General features: G+C 39.6%; 1 protein-coding gene across 1 annotated transcript in view; it reads right to left on the bottom strand.

Moving 5' to 3' along the window:
• Positions 1-6,198: 6,198 nt before the first annotated feature.
• Positions 6,199-25,260, bottom strand: part of FGGY (FGGY carbohydrate kinase domain containing) — a 572,506-nt gene continuing 553,444 nt past the window's right edge. Inside the window, exons 15-16 of the mRNA XM_044673617.1 lie at positions 13,631-13,692; positions 6,199-6,416 (exon numbers count right to left, since the gene is read on the bottom strand). Of these exons, the coding sequence (XP_044529552.1) occupies positions 6,332-6,416; positions 13,631-13,692 (147 nt within the window). The 3' untranslated portion in view covers positions 6,199-6,331. The remainder of the gene's footprint in view (positions 6,417-13,630; positions 13,693-25,260) is intronic.

Raw genomic sequence — 25,260 nt, forward strand, 5'->3', positions numbered from 1 at the left:
AGGGGTCACTCTATCTGATGACTTGTCAGATAGAGTGAATTGAATATTCTTCTGTATAGGTAGGACTTCATCATTGCTGAGGTCCTTTCCAATTCTAAAATTCTGTGTTTCCACAATCCTATGATGCCTGTGCTTTCCTTCAACTCAGAGATTCTATTTTTTCAATGACTTTGAACAACTGTAAAGGGAACAGAGAAGAATGAGTTTTCCAGATATTTATCTCTCTAGTTTACAGGGCATTCTTAAGCCAAGATGGCAATTAACATATTAATGAGTCATCTTCTGTTAACATTTCAAATAAGCTAATAGTCTGTAAGTTTACCCAAGATCCACTGCCTATGTATAAGGTCACTAATGGCCATTAGCAAATGGCCAGTAGTTTGCATTTCTCTTGTATGTTTGATTTTCATAAGCCTTCCATTTGACACCAGGGAATATATTTTCCCATTAAGGAATAAAACATGACTTAGGAATGTAAACATTTATAAACAAGGAAGCATTTCTAAGCATTCAATATTTATGATCTGTACATAAATCTGAAAGTCTGTTTCTATAATGGCAAAACTGGGTATAGATTTCAAGGGTAAGTTAATGCTGTTTGGAAAACATCCTCTTAATAAATATCTCTCTTTATACCAAGCTTGGAGAGGGACGAGGGGAGAGGTATCAATTTGAGAAACTGGGTTGCTTTTATTTTCTGTGTGACAGTCAGAAATGTTTTATAAAAATCCATCCTCTTCTTGACATTCATAGAATCTGCTAGTGTTAGAGGTCATCTAGTCCAATCCTTTCTATTAATATCAATAGCGGTTAAATGTATTTATGGAGTCACAAGATCATTCTGATTCTTCTGTAATGAATTAGAAGTACCAGCTTATGTAAGATTATACCACACAGCTCTCTCCCTTTCTCTTGCATTAATTTTTCATTTGCTCTTGGTACCCTCCTTTAAAAAAATCTTTTGATAGGAATTATCTGGAAGCAATATTCTGGATTCTGAAAGCACATGTATAGAAACACTAGTTTTTTCTGAGACTGAGAGGGAATACACACATAGAAATAGTTTGTAAGAATCCACTTTCTAGAAACTTATCAGATGTTTCTAAACTTGAGATACTTCTGACATCAATGAGAGGTTCAAAAACAGGTTAATATTTTAAAGACAGTTCTTTGTCGAGGGCAAGCCCAAATGTGCTGTCCTCCGACCATCTTGTTTCCATGCTCCATTTTCTGGATGAATAAGACTGTCTTGGGTCCCTGGAATTCTGACAAGTGAGTGCTCACCATAACTAGTCCAAATATCCCTAGCCTACTGATGCTGATCTCCTGACATCTTTGGGATCTCTCCCATCACCTCCCACCCCTTCTATCCCTGTTTCTCAGAACAAGAGCCAAATCTGCCCTGCCATTGCTGCAGAGTACATACCATTCACTTATTCTATGCCTCCACTCATCACCTCCATGACACCCCTACTACAATACATTTCCTTGGCCACCACCACCCTATTTGGATTGTCTTTGTCCATTGGAATAAACTCCCTGAGAATGAGAATGAAGAATGCCTCTCTTTTGTATTTGTATCTCCTACACCAATGGTTCCCAAACTTTTTTTGGCCTATCACCCCCTTTCCAGAAAAAATATTACTTAGCACCCCCTGGAAATTATGAAACTATTTATTGAACTCAGAATAGAATGTAATACGGAAAAAGTGTGGCCATCACAGCTTCCCGGATCACTGCAGCACCCACCAGGGGGCGGTGGCGCCCACTTTGGGAATCACTGTCCTACACCTATCTCAGTACCCACAAAAGTAAGCACTGAATAAATGATAAATGCTTAAATCCAATGAAAGAATTCATACTCTTATTCATTCAATCAGTGAATCAGTCATTCATTCATCCATTAGCTCATTCACTGACTTTAGCTCCCAGTTATGTGACTTAGAAACCAGACCCAGGAGAAGACTCACCTCATTAGGGTCTAGAAATATGCCCTTCACAGTCAACTAAATGAATATTATTTGGCATTTTCATTCACTCAACATTTATTAATCCGTTACTCTGTGTCAGGTACTGAGAGAGACACAAAGATAAGGGGATGTTTTACCTATATATCATGTCATACCAAAACCTCTTAATAGCCCTGGGATCTATGTTGTATAACATCCTTTCTAGGGCTACTTACTTCCCCAATTTGCATTCACACTGGCAGCCTGGAGTCCCCAGAGGGGGCAGCTGACCACTAGCTGCTATAATTCCTCGCTGATCTAGGAGCATATTTCTAAATACCCAAATTCCACGAGAGACTATGCTATTAGTACTAGTATTTATAAGCCCCCATCACTGTGCTTCCCAATCACAAAGAATTAGTAAGCCACACTTCAAATAATGTTTAGAAAAGGATTTTTATTAAGATGGTATACCAAGAACAATTGGTACAAAACATTATAGTGAAATAGGTCCTACATTGCCCCTCCACACCTTGACCTCCCCCTCCAGCAGCCTGGGCATGACCATCTCAATATATATAATAAAATAATAATAATGATAATAAAATAGCTCACATTTATATAGTACTTACTATGATACTATGCTAAACACTTTGTAATTATTGTTTCATTTGATTCCCTGCTATTATTATCCCCATTTTACAGATGAGGAAATTGAGGCAAGCTGGTTCTGGGTCTTGCCCAGGGTCACACAGCTAATTTGAACTCTTCCTGACTTCCAGGTCCAGCATTCTATCCACTGCATCACCTAGCTGTCCCTGCTGTTTGTTCACTTCCCAACTCCTGTGGCAACTTCTACAGACTCTAGTGGACTCTTCTACTGATGCTGGTCCTTTGTGGAACATCCAGAGACCTCTGGATCTCCAGAACTTATGAAGAGATTGCCCAGAGTAGAGGAGAGAGAAGAGATAATGAAATAATTTTTTTCCCAGAACTGATTTCTTCTTCTTTTTGTTTTGGCAAACTCTTCCTCTGTCTTAGTACCAAATGTAAGACAGAAGTGGGGCAACAGCGAGGCAACTGGGATTAAGTGACTTGTCCAGGATTATAAAGCTAAGAAGTATCTGAGGTCATATTTGAACCCAGGACCTCCTGATTCCAGTCCTAGTGTTCTATACACTTATTGTGTTAACTAGCTGCCCCCAGAACTGATTTCTTCTCAAGGGTCTTGGCTAGGGATCTTTCCCCTTTTGATGGGCCTGTCTGGTTTTTGTAAATCAGCCCAGCAATGAATCAAATTCTTTTAGTCCTACCAGAACATTTCCTGTGGGCTATCATCTGACTTCATCCAATGAATAAAGAACGTGAATCCTCTCAAATTGCTTAAGCATTTGTTGACAACCAGATGACACTTTTTAATGAATTCAGTTGACCTACCTAGGACTTCTGTGATGACACTAACTGGGTGGTGGTGAAAGTCCAATCCTTAAATAAGAATCTCCCTTGCCATGAGAGGCAGCAAGGAGAGGTATTGGAAAGGATGCTAGTTTGGGAGTCAAAGTTCTGGGTTTGAACCGTAGTCATGCTACTTGGTACTTTGGGGAGTACCTTAAGTTCTTTGATAAAATTAGGGCACTCTATTAGATTTGACACTGGAAGGGGCCTCAAAAACCGTTTCATTCAACCCCTTCATTTTACAGATGAGGAAATTGAAGCCAAGAAAGATGAAGTTACTGGCTCAGGGTCATGCAGATACTAAGTGGCAAAGTCATGATTTGAATTCAGGATCTCTGATTCCAAATCTAGCATTCCATGCCCCATACCCCTGCCTTCCATTCAACTAAGTTCATTTTAAGTTCTACTTCTGTTATTCTAAAATTTGTAAAGGCCTGACTCCGGCTTCTATTTTCTATCTTATTTACTCTACTCCTCCCAGCAGCTAGAAGTGTCAATGTTTGGTCCTTCCACGAAGGGTGACCATTAACATCCCCTTAAAAGCATTCAGGCTCACATGTCATTAAGCATAATCCAATTTAATTTCTATTCTCAAAAACTATCCATGGACAGTTAAGAAATCTCTTTACCTTTTCAGTGGGCTTCAGCCCTCTTTTTAGGGACCTTTACAATCCTTTTGTCTTCTCCAGGATGACATGCCTCCAGGCTACTGAAGATTTTATGTTTTTTCACTTGATTCCAGCAGGAACACAAAGGATATCCTTGGGTATCTCTGGCTACATCCCTCTCTTGGACCTGCTCCATCATAATCAATATTTTTTACTTCTTGATTATTTCCCTCTTCCCTTAGATGATGAGCTACTAGACAGCAGGGACTGTCTTTTGCCTTTCTTTGCATCCTCATCTTTTAATAACTAACTTGACACATAGTAGGTGCTTAATAATTGCATAACGACTGAAGGAATGACTCCTGCAGAACAAGGAGAGATGTTTCTGGTCCTCCTCTGCATACTCCACAAGCTGTTTATATAATTCAACCTCTTTGGCAAATGTAGGACCAGATTCACTGAGACAGGATGACAGAGAATCTCAAAGTTGGAAGGGCCCCCAGAGGCTATCGCTTGCATATGGTAACTGAACAAGCCTTCCTTCTGAAGCCCAGCCAACTAGTCATTGCCCAAGTGTTACCTGAAGACCTTCGGAGAGGGGAAATGGTTAACTTCTCTCATTCCAGCTTTGAATAGCTCTCATTATTAGGCAATTCTTTCAGGCTTCAAGGTTAATTCCTTGCTACTGCTTCTAGTCCTGCTCTCTGGGGCCAGGAGAGCACATCTAACCCCTCTTCAACAGTAGATCACGTTGGTTCTTTTAAGTCTCTTCCTGCTGCCCTTTCTCCTTCCCTGACTAAACCAAGTCCCCTCTTCTTGGATTTTCCCCTTTTTCTTGGTCATCTGATAACAGAATTGAGGCTTTGCTCTGGATTTAAAGGCTACATGCCTACCTGAGTGGGGGGAGGGAGGAAAGAAGGATGAAAAGAGGGTGTGATGAGAAAACTAAGAGAGAACATGATATATTTAATATATATGGTCTCCTCCATCTCTGTCTTCCAGATATATGTCTTCCAGAGTGATCTAACGAACCACAGCATTGAATGTACTGTTTTTCTTGTCTAAGGGCTTTCCTAAAATTTCCTCCTCTGCTCTTATCATTCATTTTTTTTTCATTTCTTTCTCCTGTTCACATTTTTTCAGTTGCTCCAGATTGGTTTCTAGAAAGAATTCTTACTCCTTAGCCTGGCATTCAAGACCTTCTTCTATTTCTTGCAATCTTTTCAACCTCATCTCTTATCGCCTTCCATGCACTCAACCCTCCAGCCAAAGTAGACAAACACTGAACCTCCTGGCCTCTGTGCTCTGGTCCTCTCCGAACCCAATGCTCAGAGCATCCCTTCTGCCTCTCTTTACATGGGGAATGCTTATCCAACCTCTGAAGAACAGCTCAAATGACACCTCCTCCTGGAAACTCTTCTTGACCACCCAGATGGGGCTTCCTTCTTCCTAGGACTATATATAATACATTGTTTTGTTATTCCTCAATATACTTATCACTGATATGGTATATTGCAGTATATTTTCTGTTAGTCTCCAGTCCCTTTATAAGACTGTAAGCTCTTGAATGCAGAAATTGTATGTATTCTCTTCTCTATCCCCCCAAACCTAACCCCAATGCCCTGCATGTAGTAGGCATATTAAAAATAAACAACTTTGATATTTTTTCTTCCCATCTCTTTATTTTTCTTCTTTCCTTTCATTCTTTCCTCACTCTCTTCCTCCCTCCCCCTTCTCTCTTTCCCATCCTCTTTTCTCCCCTCTGTTTTTCTTACACACACACACACACACATCATCCCTAGAATCAATTTTGGGTCCCCCCTAGGGACTGAAATTATAGTTGTGTGTATATAGTTGCACCCACTGTGATCCTTTAAAAAGTCACAGCCACATCTCCAACTTCTCATTGGTCAAAAACTGGTGACAGCCAATGAAATGGCCACTAGGTATAAAAAAATATCCAACAACAACAAATCCATCCCAGGCCCTCGTTCGCCACTGTCTGAAATATCCACGAGAATCTGTTTTCATTCTTGGACTCTTTGAACACTTTTTGTAGGAATTCATCACCCAGTGGCCCGATCAGAGACTCTCAGAGTTGGGAAGGACCTCGGTGGTCATCTCGTCTAACCCACACCCAGCCAGTAGAGACATGCAGTGCACTTTTAAATGGAAGACTCCACTTGCAGCTTTCCATATCTCAGGCATCTTTATTCAAGGTGACCCAGGAGTGGTCTTACCCTATTAAAAGTTACAGAAGTAGAGGGAATGAGAGACTGGACTCTACATCTGAACATTTCTGGCCAAACCAAGCCCAGCTCAGACGTCATCGTTCATGATGGCGGCATATTCTTTCTGGTGTTGAACGAGCTTCAAAAATACTTTGTACTTTTTGTCATAAAATCTGTATTTAAAAAAGGAAGTTGGTAAATCAGATGAGCTCCAAATAAAATATTTTATACACTGCTTATACTCAAGAAAACATAAAATCTCTTTGATCCTTAAAAAAAAGAACATTATCTTTATAGCACTTTCCAGTTTGCAAAATGCTTTTTCAAATGTTATCTCCTTTGAGTCTCACAAAAACCTAGGGCTTAGGTGCTATTATCTCCAATTTTACAGAGGAGCAATATTGAGGCAGGACAGAGGTTAAGAAGAGTGCTCAGGGTTACCCATCTAATAAATAAATGTCTTTGAGCTAATTTGAACTCAGGTCTTCTGGAGCCTAGATCCAGTACTATAGGCATAGCATCACTCAGATACCCTTTTTTTGTTGTTGTTTTAAATGCGAGAGAATGATAATGAGGTAGGCCTAGGTCTATCGCAGGACCTCTGCTGACATGTTAGATCCTTGATATTTAGATAATCAGGCAAAGCATTTATTTATTTAAATTATTTAAAAATTAATTTAATTAAAAAATAAAACAAAACTCTGAATCTTCTTTCTTAGAATCAGTACTATGTATTGGTTCCAAGGCAGAAAAACAGTAAGGGCCAGGTAATGGGGGGTTAAGTTTCTTGTCCAGGGTCACCCAGATAGGAAGGGTCTGAGGCCACATTTGTACCCAGGATCTGCCATTTCCAGGCCTGGTTCCCCTCCACTGAACCACCTAGCTGCCCCTAGGAGTTCTTTGAGACTTTAACTTGGAGAGATTATGTTGGCTTTCATTAGTTGATGGAAAATCATCATCTGGAAGTTTTATTCTACCATTGAAACCCCAGCTCCAGGCTCTTTCCCTATCCTGATAACATTTTCATTTATATTTTAGGACTGAAATAAATATATTTTTAAAATATGCTAATATTGTATAACATATATTAAAACTCAAATGAGAGGCAGTTAGGTAGTGCAGTGGATAGAGTCCTGGGCTTGGAACCAGGAAGACTCATCTTCCTGAGTTCACATCCAGCCTTAGACACTTCCTAGGTAAGGGTATGACCCTGGGTAAGTCACTTAACCCTGTTTGCCTCCGTTTCCCCATCTGTAAAATGAACTGGAGAAAGAAATGGCCATCCACTCCAGTAGCTTTGCTAAGAAAACTCCAGAGGAGGTCATGAAGTCAGAAGCTGCTGAAATGACTCAACAATGAAAGACAAACAAAGACTTGAAGCTCTTACAAATATAAAATTCAAGCAGGATAGTTTTGGAGAAAAGGTGACATTTATCTAATAAAAAGAAAAATTTTAATACAATATGTTATTTCTGAGAAAAAAAAACATGAGAATAATGATATTAACTGAAATGATTAATTAGGTGGCCAGCTGGAGAGTGTAGCTTATGGGAATGGGGCAGATTGAATGACAAGCAGCATTGAATTCAGGTCAGATAACCAGAAAATGGTGTCAGGTTCAGGCTTGATAATAGCCAGGGGGAATGTAGAAGCCATGGTTGCCAAGGACACAGATCTAAAGCGGGGTATATACCTATCTTTGAGCACAAAGCTGAGTTAGACCTATGTGGCAACAGGATATTTATAGCTAAAGAGAACAAGTGTAGACAGAATATTAAAAAAAAAAAGTGGTTTGAAACTTGCTAAAAGTGCTGGGGGAGCTAGGTGGCACAGTGGAGAAGATACTGAACCTGGAATCAGGAAGACTCATCTTCCTGAATTCAAATCTGGCATCTGACTCTTAGCTAGGTGACCCTGGACAAGTCACTTAACCCCGCTTGCCTCAGGTTCCTCATTTCTAAAATGAGCTGGAGAAGTAAATGATAAACCACTCCTTTGCCAAGAAAACTCCAACAAAAAGCACTGGACCAGGAGTCAAGGGAGCTGGGCTTTAGACTAAGAGATTCCCTTCTATGAGCAAAAGCCAACTGGGCTTTCCTCCCCTCAGGGGCCTCGAGGAAGATGACAAATGTGCCACTACATTGATCTGGCATTTGATATTTGATGGCACTGGCACACAACTTTTGATGAACTAACAGTTTAACTCGGGCATATGTGCCGCCATCTTTTCAATGAACTCAACGTCCTTTTACATAGGATAATAGCTATAGATGTGGAAGGGACCAGGGAGGTCATGGAGTCAGTTCCCTCATTTGACAGATAAGGAAACTGAGGCACAAGGAGACATGAACGCCTTCCTTAGGATCACACAGCTAGCAAGTATCAGAGGTGGAATTTGAACCCTCCAGGACTCCAAATCCAGGGTTCTATCCACTGTAGCATGCTGCCATTAATTGTATCTTCTTATCTTTACGATGCCCTTGAATGGACACTACATTTGACCTGTAGAAAAACTGAGATCCAAGGGGATAAAATGACCTTTACAGTCAGAGGTGGGCTTCCAGATGTCCGATCCTTCCACTAACATCAATCTCTGAGGCTTCCTGGTCAAGTCAAATGAACAAGCCTTCATTAAGTACCTCCTCTAAGCCAGGAACTGTTCTACATCCTAGAGATGCAAAGACAGTCAAGCACAGTCCTTGCTCTTAGGAAGCTTCCCGTCTAATGGATGGGAGGGCAGAAGCGACCCTGGGCTCTGGCAGACTGTACCAGTCTGGAAGGGGTCAGAATGGCCTTACAGATGGATTGTGTCTATCGTAGGAGAAGGGACTCAGCTAACGCTCCTCCCCAAAGGGTTGGCCACCACCAATATAATTTTCTTGAACTGCAGATCTGACCATGTCATTCTCTCAATCAACTCTACTGGCTTTCTATTACCTTTAGGATCAAGAAGAAACTCCTCTGTTTAATTCTGAAAGCTCTTTACAACCTGGCCCCAGCCTCAGTTTCCAGCCTGATGAAGGCAAATTGGCTGTTCCTTAGACAGACAATCTATCCCCAGCCTGTTTCTTTGTATTGTCCACATCTGTCTCTTCCAGGAATCCATGGTCTTCTCACCATGATCTCATGGAATCTCTCTCTTTCTTAAGACACAGTTCAATGACCATCTTTTGAGGTTTTTCTTCACCCTGAGCTATCTCGTACTTAACTCTTTTGAATGTATTTGTGTTTAGTCTCTTTCTATTTATGCTTCAAATACTTTCTATTTAGTTATTGGCTCTCCCATTAGAATGGAAGCTTCTTTCAAGGAAGAAGTCTTCCATCCTTCAACCTTGTCTCCCCAGAGCCTAGGACCATTGTCTGACCCATGGTGGAGTTTAAGAAATATTTGCTGATTAGTCACAGGATTTCAGAAAAACTCTGGAAAAGCACTGAAGGCTTGTATTCTGGGCAGGTGGACTTTGGATTATTCTCACAGATTAAAGCTAATGTCCCACCCACAGGCTACTTGTTCCTGAGAAGATAGAGATTTGCTGATATGTTTAATATGAAAAAAACTCACCAATTTTCAACTTTTCTCCAAACTCCATGTTTCCTCTGTGTGTGTCAGAGCAGCGGCTCCAGAGAGCCAGAACTGGGCTTTGAGTTCTGTCTGACACTTACTAGGAGGGCATCCTTGGGCAGCTCATTCTTCTCTCTGAGCTTCAGCTATAAAATGAAGACTTTGGAGTCACTGGCCTCTGAAAGGCCTTCTATCGCCCAACCAGGCCCCTCTGAACTGATTTCCATCCCCTCTGAAGAGGATGATAATTTCCCCAAAGACTTTTTCTAGACTTAAAAATGAGATTTTTCCTTTCCTTGCAAAACTATCAACCTGCCTGAAGATGGCACCCAAACACTTCTTGTGCCATTTCATGGCTTGCTCAAAGATATTTATAGAACGATGGAACAGTAGAGAGGAAGGAGTGTTAGATCTCATTGGATCAAATATTTGTATCTCTAGCATGGAGCACGGTGCCTGGCACACAGAAGATGCTGAAGTAATTCTTGTGATGGATCCATTGACTAGGAGGACTCCTGTCCTGATAAGTTAACAGAGTGAACTTCATATATCCAAGATATTGAATAAGTAAAATAAAAACTCAAGATCATGAGATCATAGATCTGGGGCTGGAAGGGACCTCAGAAGCCATTTCCTTCACTCTCCTCATTTTATAGTCGAGGAAGCTATGGCCAAAGGAGGTCATGGGACTTGCCCAAGGTCTCACAGGTCCCAAATGTCAGAGACTACATTAGGAAGGCCCTTTGGGGGCCAGAGCCTGTTTTTTTGGATTTCCTTCTGCTCAGCATTCCTGGCTTCTTGGAAAAGCTACTGGGAGAAGAGGAGAAGCTCTGGTCTGCTAACGGGTGAGATCCCATTCAGCTGAAACTTTTGAGTGGGTCAGAAGAGGCAGCTCTGGGCTAGAATCAATCAAATAATTGACAGGCTTTGATTAAACAACTGCTTGTGCTCGATGCTCGGTTAGGCGCTGGGGATCCAAAGGCACTGGTACAGCAGACCCTGACCTTGAGGTGGTTGGCTATTCTTTATTGGTAGAGACAACTTGTATGTTTTCCCCCTGCTAAAAGAAGAGATCCCTTCCGCGCCCAGAGATTCCCTTCCTCTCCTACAAACTGCTGGTGCCCCTTCTTTCCCTGAGGTCTCCCCCAAGGGTGGCTGTGATGGAAGCCCTCTGTATGCCTTCAGGCATCTTCTAAATGTGGGTAAGCATCAGACAAAGCCTCTAGTCGGAGGAGCATTCTCAGGTTCTTCAAGATTTACAGAACACTTTACAAATATTATCTCACTTGATTCTCATCCCAACCCTGGGCGGTGGGTGCAATTATTTCCCCCATTTTTATAGAAAGGGAAACCGAGGCAGACAGCAATTAAATGACTTACCAGGGTTGCATAACTAGTAAGAATCTGAGGCTAGATTCAAACTCAAGTCTTCCTGATGCCAGATCTTGCTTCGGTCCACTGTATATCCACATAGAAGTATCCATATACATGTATGGAGGTATGTGTGTGTGTGTGTGTGTGTATATATATATATATATATATATATATATACATATATATAAGTAAATTGACAGCAATATGTGATATTATATAATTATGTATAATTATATAATATAATATGATAATATGTGATATTATATTATACACTAACATGTAATATTCCCTTTTATACGTGTACATGGACACACAGACCTCTAGGAAAACTCCATTTCTACGGGGCTTTTAATATTTACAAAATGTTTTCCTTATGACCCTGATAGATGGTTTTTGCTGTTATCATTTAGTTCCAGTTTACAAAGAAAAAAAGTCCCCCAAAGGTCGAGGTGCCTCGCCTATAGACATCTAGCTGGAGAGAAGCTGAGCTGGGATTTGAACCCGGGCTTCCTTTTCTAACTCCATTATGCTACCAGCTTACTCTCCAGGAAAAAAATACAGTGCAGGGAAGTCTTCTGACAGAGCTATTCCACAGGGCAATGGGATCCCTGGAGAAAGAGCGAGTTTCCCCTGATCAGATGTCTCTAACTATTGATTAAGTGCCCTTCTGTCTGTATGTCTACCAAAGAAAGTCAGATTTCGTGTAGCAACAGAAGACCTTTGATATTCCTTTTGGCCGCAGGATTTGGGGGATTCTTAGCTCGATTTTCGGATGTCGCTACAAATTTGAATTTTTTTTCTTTCTGGGCCGAGCTTACTTTGAGCGTGTTTTTTATTCCAAATCTAAAATTCTTTCCTATAATCACAGACGTAACACACATTCTTGGGCTTCCAGCTTCCAAGCTGAGCCACTCACCCGGCTCAGAGGGGAGTTCTGGTGGCCAACCAGATCAAAGCAGACGAGTGCTCGTTCTTTCCTTTCTTTGTGCCTGATCAGTGAATTCTCTCTCATTCATCAGATCCCAGAAGGCACAGATAAAGCTAATCACAGAAGCGATGATTTAGAGAGGAGAGATACCATGGAGGCCAAATAGGGACAGACAGATGGTACAGTCAGGAAGACTCTTCTTGAGTTCAAATCTGGCCTCAGACACTAACTAGCTGTACACCCCTGGGCGAGTCACTTAACCCTGTTCATCACAGTTTCCTTATCTGTAAAATGAGCTAGAAAAGGAAATGGTAAACGACTCCAGTGTCTTTGTCAAGAAAACCCCAAATGGGGTCAGGAAGAGCTGGATGTGACTGAAAACAACTGAACAACAACAAAGAAAAACAAGTCAATAATCCAACCTCCTGGTTTTACACAATAAGGAGTCCTAAGCCCGAGGAGGTAGAGACTATCCAAAGAGCCCTGGAAGAGGAGTCAGGAAAAGTTGACCTCAAATCCTACCTTTCTCCTCTGGGTGACACTAAACAATTCACTCCCCAAACATGGCCTCTCTTTTCTTACTTGTGAAAAGGGAGGAAACCTATCATCCACCTCCAAGTAAGGACTGACTGAGATAACATGGAAAGTGTTTGTGAGCCTTAAAGAGCTATTATTAAAATATCATAATTGTCACAGTTGGTTATATTATTACTATTAGAAACTTTATTTTATTAATAATATTAGTAAAATTATTAATCATAAAATTTTAATTTCATAATAAAAGTATAATATAATAATATATCATAATACTACAACAAAATATATAATAATAAAATTAAAATTAATAACAAAATAATAAAATTTTATTAATAATATTAAAGCACCAAAGCTAGAACACTTGACTTGAAGAAAGGAAGCCTCAGGTTCAAATCCCATCTCAGAACTTAACCCTTTTGTGACTATGGGCAAATTTCTTAACATATCTTGGACTCAGTTTCCTCATTTTTCAAAAGAGAGAGTTAGATGAGGAGATGTTGAATGTTCCATTCAGTTCTGAATTTATGATGGTCTGACTCTAACTCCATATTTAAGGATCTTTCTATGCTGAGCACTTGGGCCAGCAATTTTGCCCATGCCCTGAATAATTCCTCGGTCTCTTTACTCATGTCTGCCCACCCAAGCCCTGTTGCCTTTTCTAGGCTCACTTCATGTTCCAAAGCCTTTATCAGTCTTCTCCTGCTCGAATTATCTTCTTTTCCTCCAAATTTTCCTAAAACACCATATTTCATTCTCTCTTCTGTTCTAAAATGCCCTTGTTTGCAATGGATGTGTCTGGAGACATGTATTGTTTCCCCTCCTATAGATTATGAGTTCCATGAAGACAGGATCCTGGTGCCTAGCACAGTGCCATGTACATTTCATTTTTTTTAAACAAATGAACCGAGTTAAAAGCAGTTAATATGATTGTTCTGGGAGTGATATGGATTTCTAAGCACGAGAAACATGTAAAAACGGTTGTTTACCTCTTCTCTTCAGGTCTGGGGAACACAACTTTCCCAACTTTTCCCATTCTTGCCATGGCCTCCTGTTAAACAACAAACACAGAACAAAGTAGGCTTTTGTTCTCAACCATCACAACCAGAGTGAGATAGTTTGCAAATAAGAACATTCTGACTTGGATTAGTTTGAGTTTAAGAAAATAAAAAAGTCAGTTGGTCCATTATGCCTTCAAACTCAATATTTAAAATTTTATAATTAAAATTTTTTTATATCATTTGTATCTGAAAAAAATAAACAAATCCTAGAAACTCTCTTTCCCTTCCCCTTCCCCGAAACAAAGGTTAGACAAAAATATAAAGTTCAGCAAAACCAGCTGGCATAACAGCCATGTTTGAAACCACATGTGATACTCCCCATCCCAGCACCGACAATTCACCTATTCTGTCATCTTTGTCAGTTCCCTGCGTGTGAGCTAATTTCAGTGTCTGACATGTGGAGGTCCTTCGTGAATGTTTACCAGATTGATTGTGAGGTGAAACCTCAGAAGAGTTTTTAATTGGTTGTTTGCTGATTATTTGCAATCTGGCACAGTATTTCATATTGTTAATAATAGTTTACAATCCTTAATTTGAGATCTTTTTGTTTATATTCTAGATTGGGGTTCTCCATGGATGGTCCAGTGAACCTTCGGGACCAGCAAGCTCTTTTCAGGAGGCTCACAAAGTCAAAATCATTTTTAGAATAATAGGAAAACACTTCAATGTATAATGTGGTAACATGTACAAATGTAATATGATTATATGTATTTGTGTATGCATAATTCACATACATGAAAAAACACACATGCCTCACATAAACAAAAGCTCTTTGTGGAGATCTCAATAATTTTTAAGACTCTAAAGGCATCCTGAGACCAAAAAATTTGAGACCTACTATCCATGACCACTTAACTACTGAGGAACGACTTGTGACCTTAGATATTTAGTTTAATTTCCCGTGGAATTTTTATATAAGACCCATAACAGAAACATCAGATACAAAGATTTCTTACTCGCTACCCTTTCTTTCCATTTTTGTCCTAGCTGCATTGTTTTTATTTGTGTAAAAGCTTTTCAAATTTCACACTAAGTGCTATATTTTCTTTTTTACTTTATTTTTGTAATTATTTCTGTCTCTTGTTTGGTTACTAGTCAGTCGTAAGAATATCTCCAATTTTTAAAATGATATAATGTTCTATATTTGAGTAAGTAATAATTGAGTTAGACAAATCATGAATAAGACACTCTCCCAAACTTTTATTTCATTTCATTTTTTGCCAAATTGCTTTCCAGATTCCCCCCACCCCCATTAAAAAAATCAAATTAAAGTGTTCTCCCATAAGTACTTTATATTCTAGGGTTTATTAATATTGGGTTACTGAGTGTGGTTGTCTCTAATTTTTGCTTTTCTAGTATTTTTCACTGATCTATTTTTTTCTATTTTTAGGAATAGATTTCAACATTATTGTTTTATAATACAGTTTGAGTTCTGGAAATACCCATATTGTCCTTACTTACCCCCTTCCAATTATTTATAGATTCTAGATTTTTTTCCCCCTTGACAAATGAATTTTGTTATCCTTTTGTCTAGTTTTGTAAAGTACTTCCTGTCAGAACAATTGTTTTAGCACTAAATATATTAATATTATTATTATCCCAGATCAATTAATAATATATTTTAAAAATTCAATTAATTAAATGACATATTTAATTAATTTCAATTAATAATATAATTAATTTAGGTAGTATTTTCAGTTTTATTATATTGGTATCATGTGGCTCAACCATGAGCAATGGATATCCCCATCTACCTTTATTTCTTTAAAGAGCATTTTATGATTCTATTTGTCTTCAGTGGGTTCCAATAGCTTGACTCCAAGAAATTTGTGCATTTTATTGTTATTATATTTGAGATTTCTCTATCTTTTTTGCCTGACTTTCTACTGAAAATTGAAGAAATAATGTTTATGTCAGTATTTTAAGTTTGTCAGGAACATTTCGATAAGCAGCTTCCATTGTCTGGTGAAAGGCACTCTGTGTGTGTGTGTGTGTGTGTGTGTGTATGTGTATTCATACATGTATACTGTAAATTATATATGTGTGAATTCATATATTTAATGAGGAGAGAGAGAAGATCACAAGAAATTTTAAACAGAAGAAAGCAATACAAGGTGAAATGTAGAGTACATAGTTTCATATATGATTTCATAACATCTTACAAAACTGTTCCCAACAATGTTTAGAAATGCTAGAAATAAAAGCATAGTGTGGAAAATTTGAAAATTAGTCTAGATTCACAGAAAGGCCCAAACACATTTATTTAAATTATATCGTTATAATAGCAAGCTTTATATAATTATTTAATCTGAATATCCCTTGATTCTTTAGAACTCTACTCTATTTGGAAACAAAATGCTGACAATTTTTGTGTATTTATTTTCATTCCTACTATTTCACCGAAGCTCTTAATTATCTCAATTCCTTTGCTAATTCTCTGAGGTTTTCTATATAAACCGTGATGCCATCAGAAAATGGGAATAATTGTGTCTCCTTTTTGTAGATGTTATGCCTTTCATTTTTTTCTTCTTGTTTTATTGCTAACGCAAACATTCCAAGAACTAAAAAGCTTTTATTTTAACATGGTGATCATTTTGCTACACTGGATTCCAATGGGATAATGAATACAAATCACTTTGCAAACCTTAGACCAGCTATGATGTGGGAATTTTCAGAACTCCAACTGCAAACCAAGTATAATGATGATGATGATGATAGATTGAACTATATCTCTTTGAAGTTATAAGCACACAGTGTCGTTAGTGACACCGCCTGAGGATGTCTAAGAGAAGCCTTGGGAAACTGAAGAGGTCCATAAATCTGTCTTCAAATACTGACCACATCTCCAAGAAGAGGTATCAGTGATTCTGTTTGGCTCCAAAGGACAGAAGAAGGATGGGTAGGTGAATGCTATAGGGAGATGGATTTTTGCTCCACAGAAGATGCAAAAAGCCCTCCTAAGACTTGGGATAATTCATGTGGGGGAGAATCTCTTTATGTCACAGAATTCTTGAATTTCACAGTTACAAAGGACATCCCTGTTCTAATCCTTACCTGAAGAGATGATCCTTCACAACAGAAATAACAAATAGCAATCCAGCAATTGCTTGGATTACTCCAGGAAGGCAGAACCCACTCCTCCAAAGGTCATTCAATTAATTTGGGGCTAGCCCTTTTTATCAGGATGTCTCCCCCTAGACTGGGGATGCCATAATGGATAACGTACACATGAATGATCTAAAGTTGTCACCCTGAGATCAGTGCAAAAGTATTGATCCACAATAATATGGAAATAGTCTTGATCAATGAATGACACATGTAAAACCCAGTGGAATTGTTTGTTGGCTATAGGAGGAGGGTGGAAGGAGGGGAGGGAAAGAACATGAATCATAAAACCATGGAAAAAATTTCTTAATTAAGCAATTAAATAAAAAACAAAAGTATTAATCCAGCCATCGCAATGTAAGGAACATACATGAATTGAGGATCCCTCTATGGGTTAATAGTTCATAAATGGTTAATTCACAAATAAATTTATGAATGAAAATTTATGAAAATATATATAAAAAGTTCATAAATAAATTAATTGTGGACGATTAACCCAAGAAGCCTTCGTCTGGGATGTACTCATGAAGAGTACCTGAAGCAGTCATCCTAAAATCAGTGCTTGCTATTTCAAGCTCTTGTTGCTATTCCTGCTATTATCTTAAGAATCTTTAATTAACCCTGGAATGCTTTTGATGGAGCCCCCTGCCCACCTGCCCTTCTATTTCTGTGTCTAAGAATATTGTACCATTACCTTAAGTTTGTCACGTATCCCTGTACTCTGAGACTTGAACAAAAAGGCTCTGTTCTTGGTGCTCGGGAGCAGGTACCCCGAACATCAGCTCTGCTCCCGTCTTTCTCTGTCTCCTTTGGGTGCTCAGCCCATGCTGAGCTGTCCCTCTGTGGTCACCCTGCTCTTAGTGGACAAGTCCAAAGTTATCTCCTGGTGACTTCTACCTCTTTGCCCTCGTTTTGCATTCTGAGCTCCCCATCATTAAGGATGGTGATGTTGTGAAGTCACTTTCCTCCAAAATAACCCTACGAGGTGTAGAGATTAAAATTAATAAGCAAACTATTATATTTTATAAAGTTTTATTAATAATAAACTAACAAAAGGAACTAGCTAACCAGCCCACTCCCAAGAGAAAAAGAGGAAGAATGAGGCGGAGCCTCAGAACTTATAAAAACGTGGCCATGCAAACATAGACAAAAGGAAAACCATTGTAGGTAACACAGAAAGGGAATTTGGGTCATGTAGTTTTAGGGATTCAAGATATTTCTAACTATACATAGGGAAGCAGGGAAAATGGCAGCGCCTTTCTTTTACGAATAAGGAAACTAAGGCTTACCTAAGTTTAAATGACCTGCCCATTGTCATACAATTTAATTCAATAATTTATTTATCATTTTTTCTGTACCTACCCATAGCACTTAGCCTATATGAGGAGGATGTATGAATAGGATTCGACTGCCTGTCGACCTTCTAGGTGGTGCCATACTGCACAGAGCCAGGCCTGGAATCAGGGAAACTCATCTTCATGAGTTCAAATCTGGCCTCAGACACTTACTATGCATTTAGGAATATTATTCTTAATAGGAGTCCACAGGCTTTACTAGGCTGCCAAAGGGGGCTCTGATAGCAAAAAGGATTAAGAATTTCCAGTTAAATGGATCATGAGCCAGTTGAGAAGGGCTGGATCCCTGCCCTGCCTCCGGTATATAATGGCTGTTTGCACCTGAGCAAGTCCATTAATTTCTCATCTTTTGGGTACATATTTTTCATTTCCTCTTAGTTGAATCTCTTAGTAGAATCCTCTCTGGATTCTACTAGCTAGGGGACCCTGTCACTTACCTCTGTTTGCCTCAGTTTCCTCATCTATAAAATGAACTGGAGAGGGAAATGGCAAATCATTCCATTATCTTTGCCAAGAAAACCCCAAATAGGGTCAGACAGGACTGAACAACAAATAACAACAGCCTGCCAGGCACTGTGCTAAATTAAAAAATGAAAACAGTCCCTGCCTTCAAGGCATTCTCTTGGGATAGAGCTGGAAAATGGCTGGACTCAAAGTGACTGAAATAACTCAAAGCAGCATCTTTGTTCCCCTCTTCTAGAAGTGAGGGATCTCTTAATGTTCTTAGCCTGGTGGAATAGAGAGAACTCAAAAGATCAGTTGTATTTAATACTGTTTCAGACACCTATTAGCTATGGAGCCCTAATCAAGTCACCTAATGTACCCGAATCTCAGTTTCATCCTATGTAAAATGAGGATCATAATGGCACCTGCCCTTCCCAGAGTTTTTTAGGCTCAAACAACAAAATGCTTAGAAAAGCAATTTTCGAGAGTTCAAATTCTCCAGAAATGCCAAGCCAACTAAAGTTGATGATAGTGGTTCCTCCGAGAGGAATCTTTGCATGGTACAACAGCTCCTTACCTGACGTCCATAATATTATTTTTTAAAATATAATTTGATAGCTGTATCTTAATATATCTAGTTTCCTCTGATATCTTAGGTATTTTATTTTATGAATTTTAAAATATTATTCTTAGTGGGAGTCCAAAGGCTTTTACTAGACTGTCAAAAGGGGCCCTAATAGAAAAAGGATTAAGAATCTCTAATTTAGTGGATCATGAACCAGCTGAGAAGACCCGAGTGTCTGTCCCACCTCTGCTGTCTAATGGCTGTGTGAACCTGAGCAAGTCATTTAACTTCTCATTTTTTGTGTACATATTTTTCATTTCCTCTTAGCTGTATTCTTTGGATTTTACTCTACCTTTATCATCCCCCTCCTCATCTCTATTGTAATAGGGTTATTTACTATAACCATCTCTTCCTTATAACACTATCCACCATCATGGAGGAAAAGCTCATCACCAAGAAACTTGTCACCATGGGGATGGCTTCAGCCTCAGTGTTCCCTCCTTATTAGCATCCCCCATTGTCTTGGGCCCCTCTGAATGGAAGACTGGAAGACGGAGCAAAAAACCCCTTCCACCTTCCAGTTTCCTTTCCTTTGTGGTGTTTCCCCATTAGATTGTAAGTTCCTAGGGGGCAGGGGCCATCTTTATTTAGGAGCCCTTCTCAGAATAATGTTTCTAATTGCACCAGAGAAAATAATAGAATTATAAAGGAAACCAACTATATTGAAAGACAGACATAGTATTTTTTTTCTACTCAAATTCCTGGATCTCTTGAAATCTATCTGTAGAACTCAAAGGACAGAGCTCTGTTCTAAGATTCAGAGTCACAGAGAACATTGTGACCTGCATTGGTAGAAGGTACTTCCTCCTCTGGGAGTTCCCAGTACCAATCGGATGACAGATCCAGTCCAAATCATCCTTGCTGTAGGAATTTGCTACACAGATATTAAGGATATTCTCAGTGTTGGCATCAACAAGGGCTAAACTGATTTTTCTAATTTGTCCAAATAATTTGCTTCTAACAGCAACTCTCTTAATCCTCTGTCTGTGGCCAAGCTGGAAATTACCACCACTTAAATGAATTGATTATAGAAATGCTGACAAAAGGCTAAATATAGGCCTCTTCTAATATCTCCCTCCTCAGAAAGGCTTTCTTTGAAGCTGGCCTCCAAACTCATGTTTCTGTCCACGGGAGCTGGACTGCCCAAATGGGAAGCACGCTACCCCCTTTGTTGGTGTGTCTAGACAACACAATGAGCACACTGATGGGCTTCTTTCTTCCTTGCCCACACAATGGGAGCTTTAAAACAACAACAGCAACAAAAACCAAAGTATTTTGTAAAATAGCATTTTAATCATTTCTTTTCTTTCTCTCCACAAAGGCAATGCTATAATTATACGCTAAAAGTTCCCATTTGATCGTCACTTCTCAAAGGCTAGTGAGGGGCTTTGGGGGGAAGAACATAGAAGCTCTGTAACCACACCAATAAAAGACGGCATTCATGGATCTGGACTCTTTGTCCTAGTCTCAAGGCTGGGGGAGCTCAGAGTTGGTAAACACCCTGCTTGCCCATCAGAGCCTCTTGGGAAAAAAGAAAAAGTCCTTCTGCGAGGGGAGGGGAGATGCCACATTCTCATCTTTAATGAAATGGTCAATCCCACCTTCTGGGGAGCATCCCACCCCCATTCTCCAAAGACTGTGGGGAGAGCCGGGTGGGTGCAGGTAGGGTAGCATTCTTGTCAATGAACCACCATTTTAAACTGCCCTACAGAAGGGGCTTCCATGCAAGGGAAGTCATAAGTATCAGTAGTGTATGAAATCAGTGTGACACACGTTGGTGGACAGAGCCCTTCGCCTGGAGTCTAGAAACTTAGGATCTCGCTCTGAACGAAAAACACATCGTATCCAAGCACTGCTCGAAGATGCCCATTGAGTGGGAGCCCAGGGTACCCTAAAGTAGCCCGTTGTACTTAGGACAGCTCTGATGGTGAGGAAATATTTTCTTACATGAAGATATTTGCATTGCCTCCAGGAATTTAGTAGGATAGCACATGCGACGCACTTTTCAGCCTTTGTTGTTGAAGAAACATTTTCAGTCGTAGATGACTCCTCATGACTCCATTTGGGGTTTTCTGGTCAAAGATACTGTAGTGGTTTCCATTTCCTTCTCTAGTTCATTTTACACATGATGAAAATGAGGGAAACAGGGTTAAGTGACTTGGCCAGACAGGTAGGAAGTGTCTAAGGTCAGATTTGAATTCAGGAAGATGAGTCTTCCTGATTCCAAGTCCAGTGCTCTATCCACTGGTCTTTCCCACCGAGCTACCGTATCTCTTCCTTACTTCTATCCATTTCTTCTAGTTCTGTTGTCTGGGACCAAGCAGGACAAGTCACTCAAGAGTCAAACAACAAGCACTTATTAAGCACTTACAGTGTGCCAAGCTCTGTGCTAAATTCTGGGTTGAATCCTTCTTCCCCATGACCACCATTCCAATTCTTGAAGACCTCCATCATCTCCTCATTCAATCTTTTCTTCTCGAGGCTAAACATCTCTGGTTTCTTCATCCATGACTCACATGGCAAGTACTTGGAACCCTTCACCATTATGGCTGCCCTCTTCTGGATACTCTCTCTTATCGATATCCTTTCTAAAACATGGCAGCCAGAAGAGATAACAGGTGTGGACTGAGCAGGGATAGACACCAGGAGAGGAGTCTTCTACATATTTAAGAGAATCCCTTCATTTCCCTAATGAGTGAGTAAATCAATCAATTATTTCACAAGCATTTATAAAGTTTCTGGTAAGTGCTGGGCACCCTGGTCTAAGGGGATGAAGGTCTGCTGACAAAACTGCTCTGAAGGACCTTGAACTTATTTTTCATTGGAAAGACACTGTCTAAATAATGTGTAGAGTATATTCAAAATAAATACTGGGTAGTTTGGGAAGGGATGGCACTAGCCACTAGGAAAAGATCATGGAGAAGGTGACACAGGCTAAGTCCTGAAAGAAACCAAAGATGCATACAGCTATACAAATGCTAGTTACAGAACACTGAGTGGATAAAAGGAAGTAATGCATAAAAATGATGGACAAAAAAAGCTTTGAATGTCAGACAAACATATATTTGATCCTAGAGGCAGCAGGGAACCATTGCTATTGATTGACTGAGAAGAGTAGGTGACATCGACAGAGCTGCACTTTTAAGAGACTCCCTTTGATGACTTATATAGAAGTTGAATTGCAGAGGGAAGAATCTAGTGATATGCAGACCCATCCTTAACAACAGTTTAGCATTAAAAATAATATCTGATATTTATGTGATATTTTAAGGTTCATGATTAATAAAAGCCAGAATTTATACTGCACCTTAAGATTTGCAAGGCACTTTACAAATATTATCAGATTCATAACAACAATGGAGGTAGGGGCTATTTTTTAGCTCATTTCACAGATGAGGAAACTGAGGCAGACGTCAGTTAGATGACCTGCCTAGTGAATGTCTGGGACCAGATTCAAACTTAGGACTTCTTGATTTCCAGTCCAACATTCTAAACGCTGCACTGTCTTTCACCAAAATAAATATATATGAAATGCTTTAAATATATCATGGTATTTAATCTTCTCAGCCCTCTGAGGTAGAGACCATTATTATCCCCATTTTTAAAATTAGAACATTGAGGCCCAGAGAGGTCCAATGGCTTATGCAGTTACTAGTAAGTATTTGAGGAGAGGGTCCAACTCTTACATGCCACCGTTGGCCCTATCTGCCTTCTGACAGCAAGAGTAGGAGAAGAAGAGGTCCAATGAAGATGGCAAAAGAATTAGGCATATTTAAAGATTTTTCTGTAATTGGAAATATAAAATTTTTTTTGTATATTTATTCAAGATCATCTATATTCTTAAAAATGTGGCAACAACAACAAACAACAAAATCTTCAGAAAAAAAGATTCCACTAACCCCACCAGCTGTTTTTATGGACATCAGCACCCTGGGAGTTCAGAAAGAAGTAGGGAATTCAATCTATTCCTTCTTGACTATTTTAACAGAGACAATAGTATACAGTGGGGAAAGAAGCCCTGCACTGAGTCCAAAACTTCTGGGTCACTATGTGACTTTGGGGAAACTATATGGGCTCTCTGATCCTCAGCTGTAAAATTAGGTTTCTCTGGATGATTTCTTTTGGCCCTTTTAGGTCTAAAATTGGGTGTCTATATGCTCTTTGATGTTAACATCTTTGGCCTTGTCAATGACAAAGACATTCTGATTTTTAGAAATGGAAGAAACTGGCTTCTTGGTCTACCCATCTAGTATAAGTCCTCATTTCAGGACTTTCCAGTAACACGATGAAGATGGGGGAAAGGTGCAATTGCCATACTGGAAATTCCTGGCTAGGGATTCTGATTTTGAGAGAGGCTGATTGCTACAAGGTTGGCCACAGGGTGATGAGTTCTTCAGTCATCGAAATTGATCAAACACGGAAGAATCAGGACTCCAGAGGCAGATGAAAAAGGCAGGAGCCATGCTGATGAATCAGACATCTTTTTAGTATCATCCTTAATAGAACTGAGAAATCTAAAGTCAGTCGGGTGATGTAGTGGGTACTGTGTTGGACCAGGACTTGGGTTCCCTCTAGCCCTTTCAAATGGTGTAGTCCTGAGCTTCAATTCCCTCATCTATAAATACTTAATAAATCAATACATACATATATAATAAACATATAAAAATAAATAAATATATAACTATATCAACATTTGCATATTTCTCTCATTTCATCCCATACAATAGCTCTTTGAATAGGTGCTATTATTATCACCACTTACAATTAAGGGAACTGAGATCAAGAGCATTTAAGTGATTGGTCACACTCCCAAGGTAGGATATAAACTTAAGTTTTCATAACTTCCAGGACTCCATTTGTAAAATTTTATCCTCTAGATCAGTTAAATGCCTTAACTAACTGATTTTTTAAAAGTACTTATGCCTATGAATCTTTTCCCATAAGTTCATTTGGATCATTCATTTACTTTTCCCATAACCTCTGCTTTCCTTTAATTCATAACCCAGCATTCTCTTCACTAAGGGTGAGAGCAACAGACTCCCATTGCCTCCATTGCTGGGTTGCACCCTATGGTGTCCTCTTTTACCAAGAGGCCCCCGTGTTTGGGGACTCAGTGACCCCAGGCAGCTGTTCCTGAGGAGTTTTCTAGGGAGGGGAAGAAACTCTTCAGGCAGCTGATTTCTTCCATCTTTGTATTAACATGTAAATCTTTCTTCACCTTTAGTTTCGAATCTTGTGTGCCATCTGGTGATTGGTTTTGCTGCATCTGTGTTTACTTTATGACCTTAGGCAAAGGCAGAATTTACTTATGGGGAGCTGGATAGGGCTTTGTTGATTTCTTCCATATGTTCATTGCTGTCAATTGGAGGGTTTTTTCCCCCTTTTCTCTTCAGAGCTCACCAGCAAAAGAGGCACATTCTCTATACTGTGTCTCACTGGCATGGCTCTTTCTCTGCTCAGTTAGGAACTTCTAGGCCTCTAGGAGGCCTTCTTTCTTTCTTTTTTTTTCCAGGCAGTTTTGATTCAGCAACTTTCTCAGATGGCTCAAAGTTCTTTGTGTTTAAGGATCTTTGTTTTGGAGGGAAGAAGTTTTAGTCAGTGGGACTGGCACAAAACTGGGACTGGAAATCTGCAGAGCCAGTCCTATCTCAAAACTACAGGAGGTTCAAATATTTATAAAGTGCTTAGCAAAGTACCTGGCAGCCAGTAGGTGATCAATGCATATTGCCTTCTCTTCTCTTCCTCAATATCTTGTAACATCGCCCTGGACAAGTCCTTGTTTCTAGCCTTGGTTTCCTCATCTGTAACAGAAGTGTCCTGGACTAAATGCTTTAGAAGAAGCCTGCCAGCCCCGAGGTTTGACAGTTTATATAACCGTGACAATGACACTGTCAACATCTCACTTTCCCAGACTCTTCCAGAAAAGGTGTTTAGTGTCGGTACTCCTCTCTTTCCCCAAACCCCTGAACAACTGGGTTTTCACTTGTGCTCTCAGGTCTTTGCCAAAGTGAGAATGTGAAATCCCAGTT

The sequence above is a fragment of the Gracilinanus agilis genome, chromosome 4 (genome assembly GCF_016433145.1).
Source record: "Gracilinanus agilis isolate LMUSP501 chromosome 4, AgileGrace, whole genome shotgun sequence".
NCBI lineage: Eukaryota > Metazoa > Chordata > Mammalia > Didelphimorphia > Didelphidae > Gracilinanus > Gracilinanus agilis.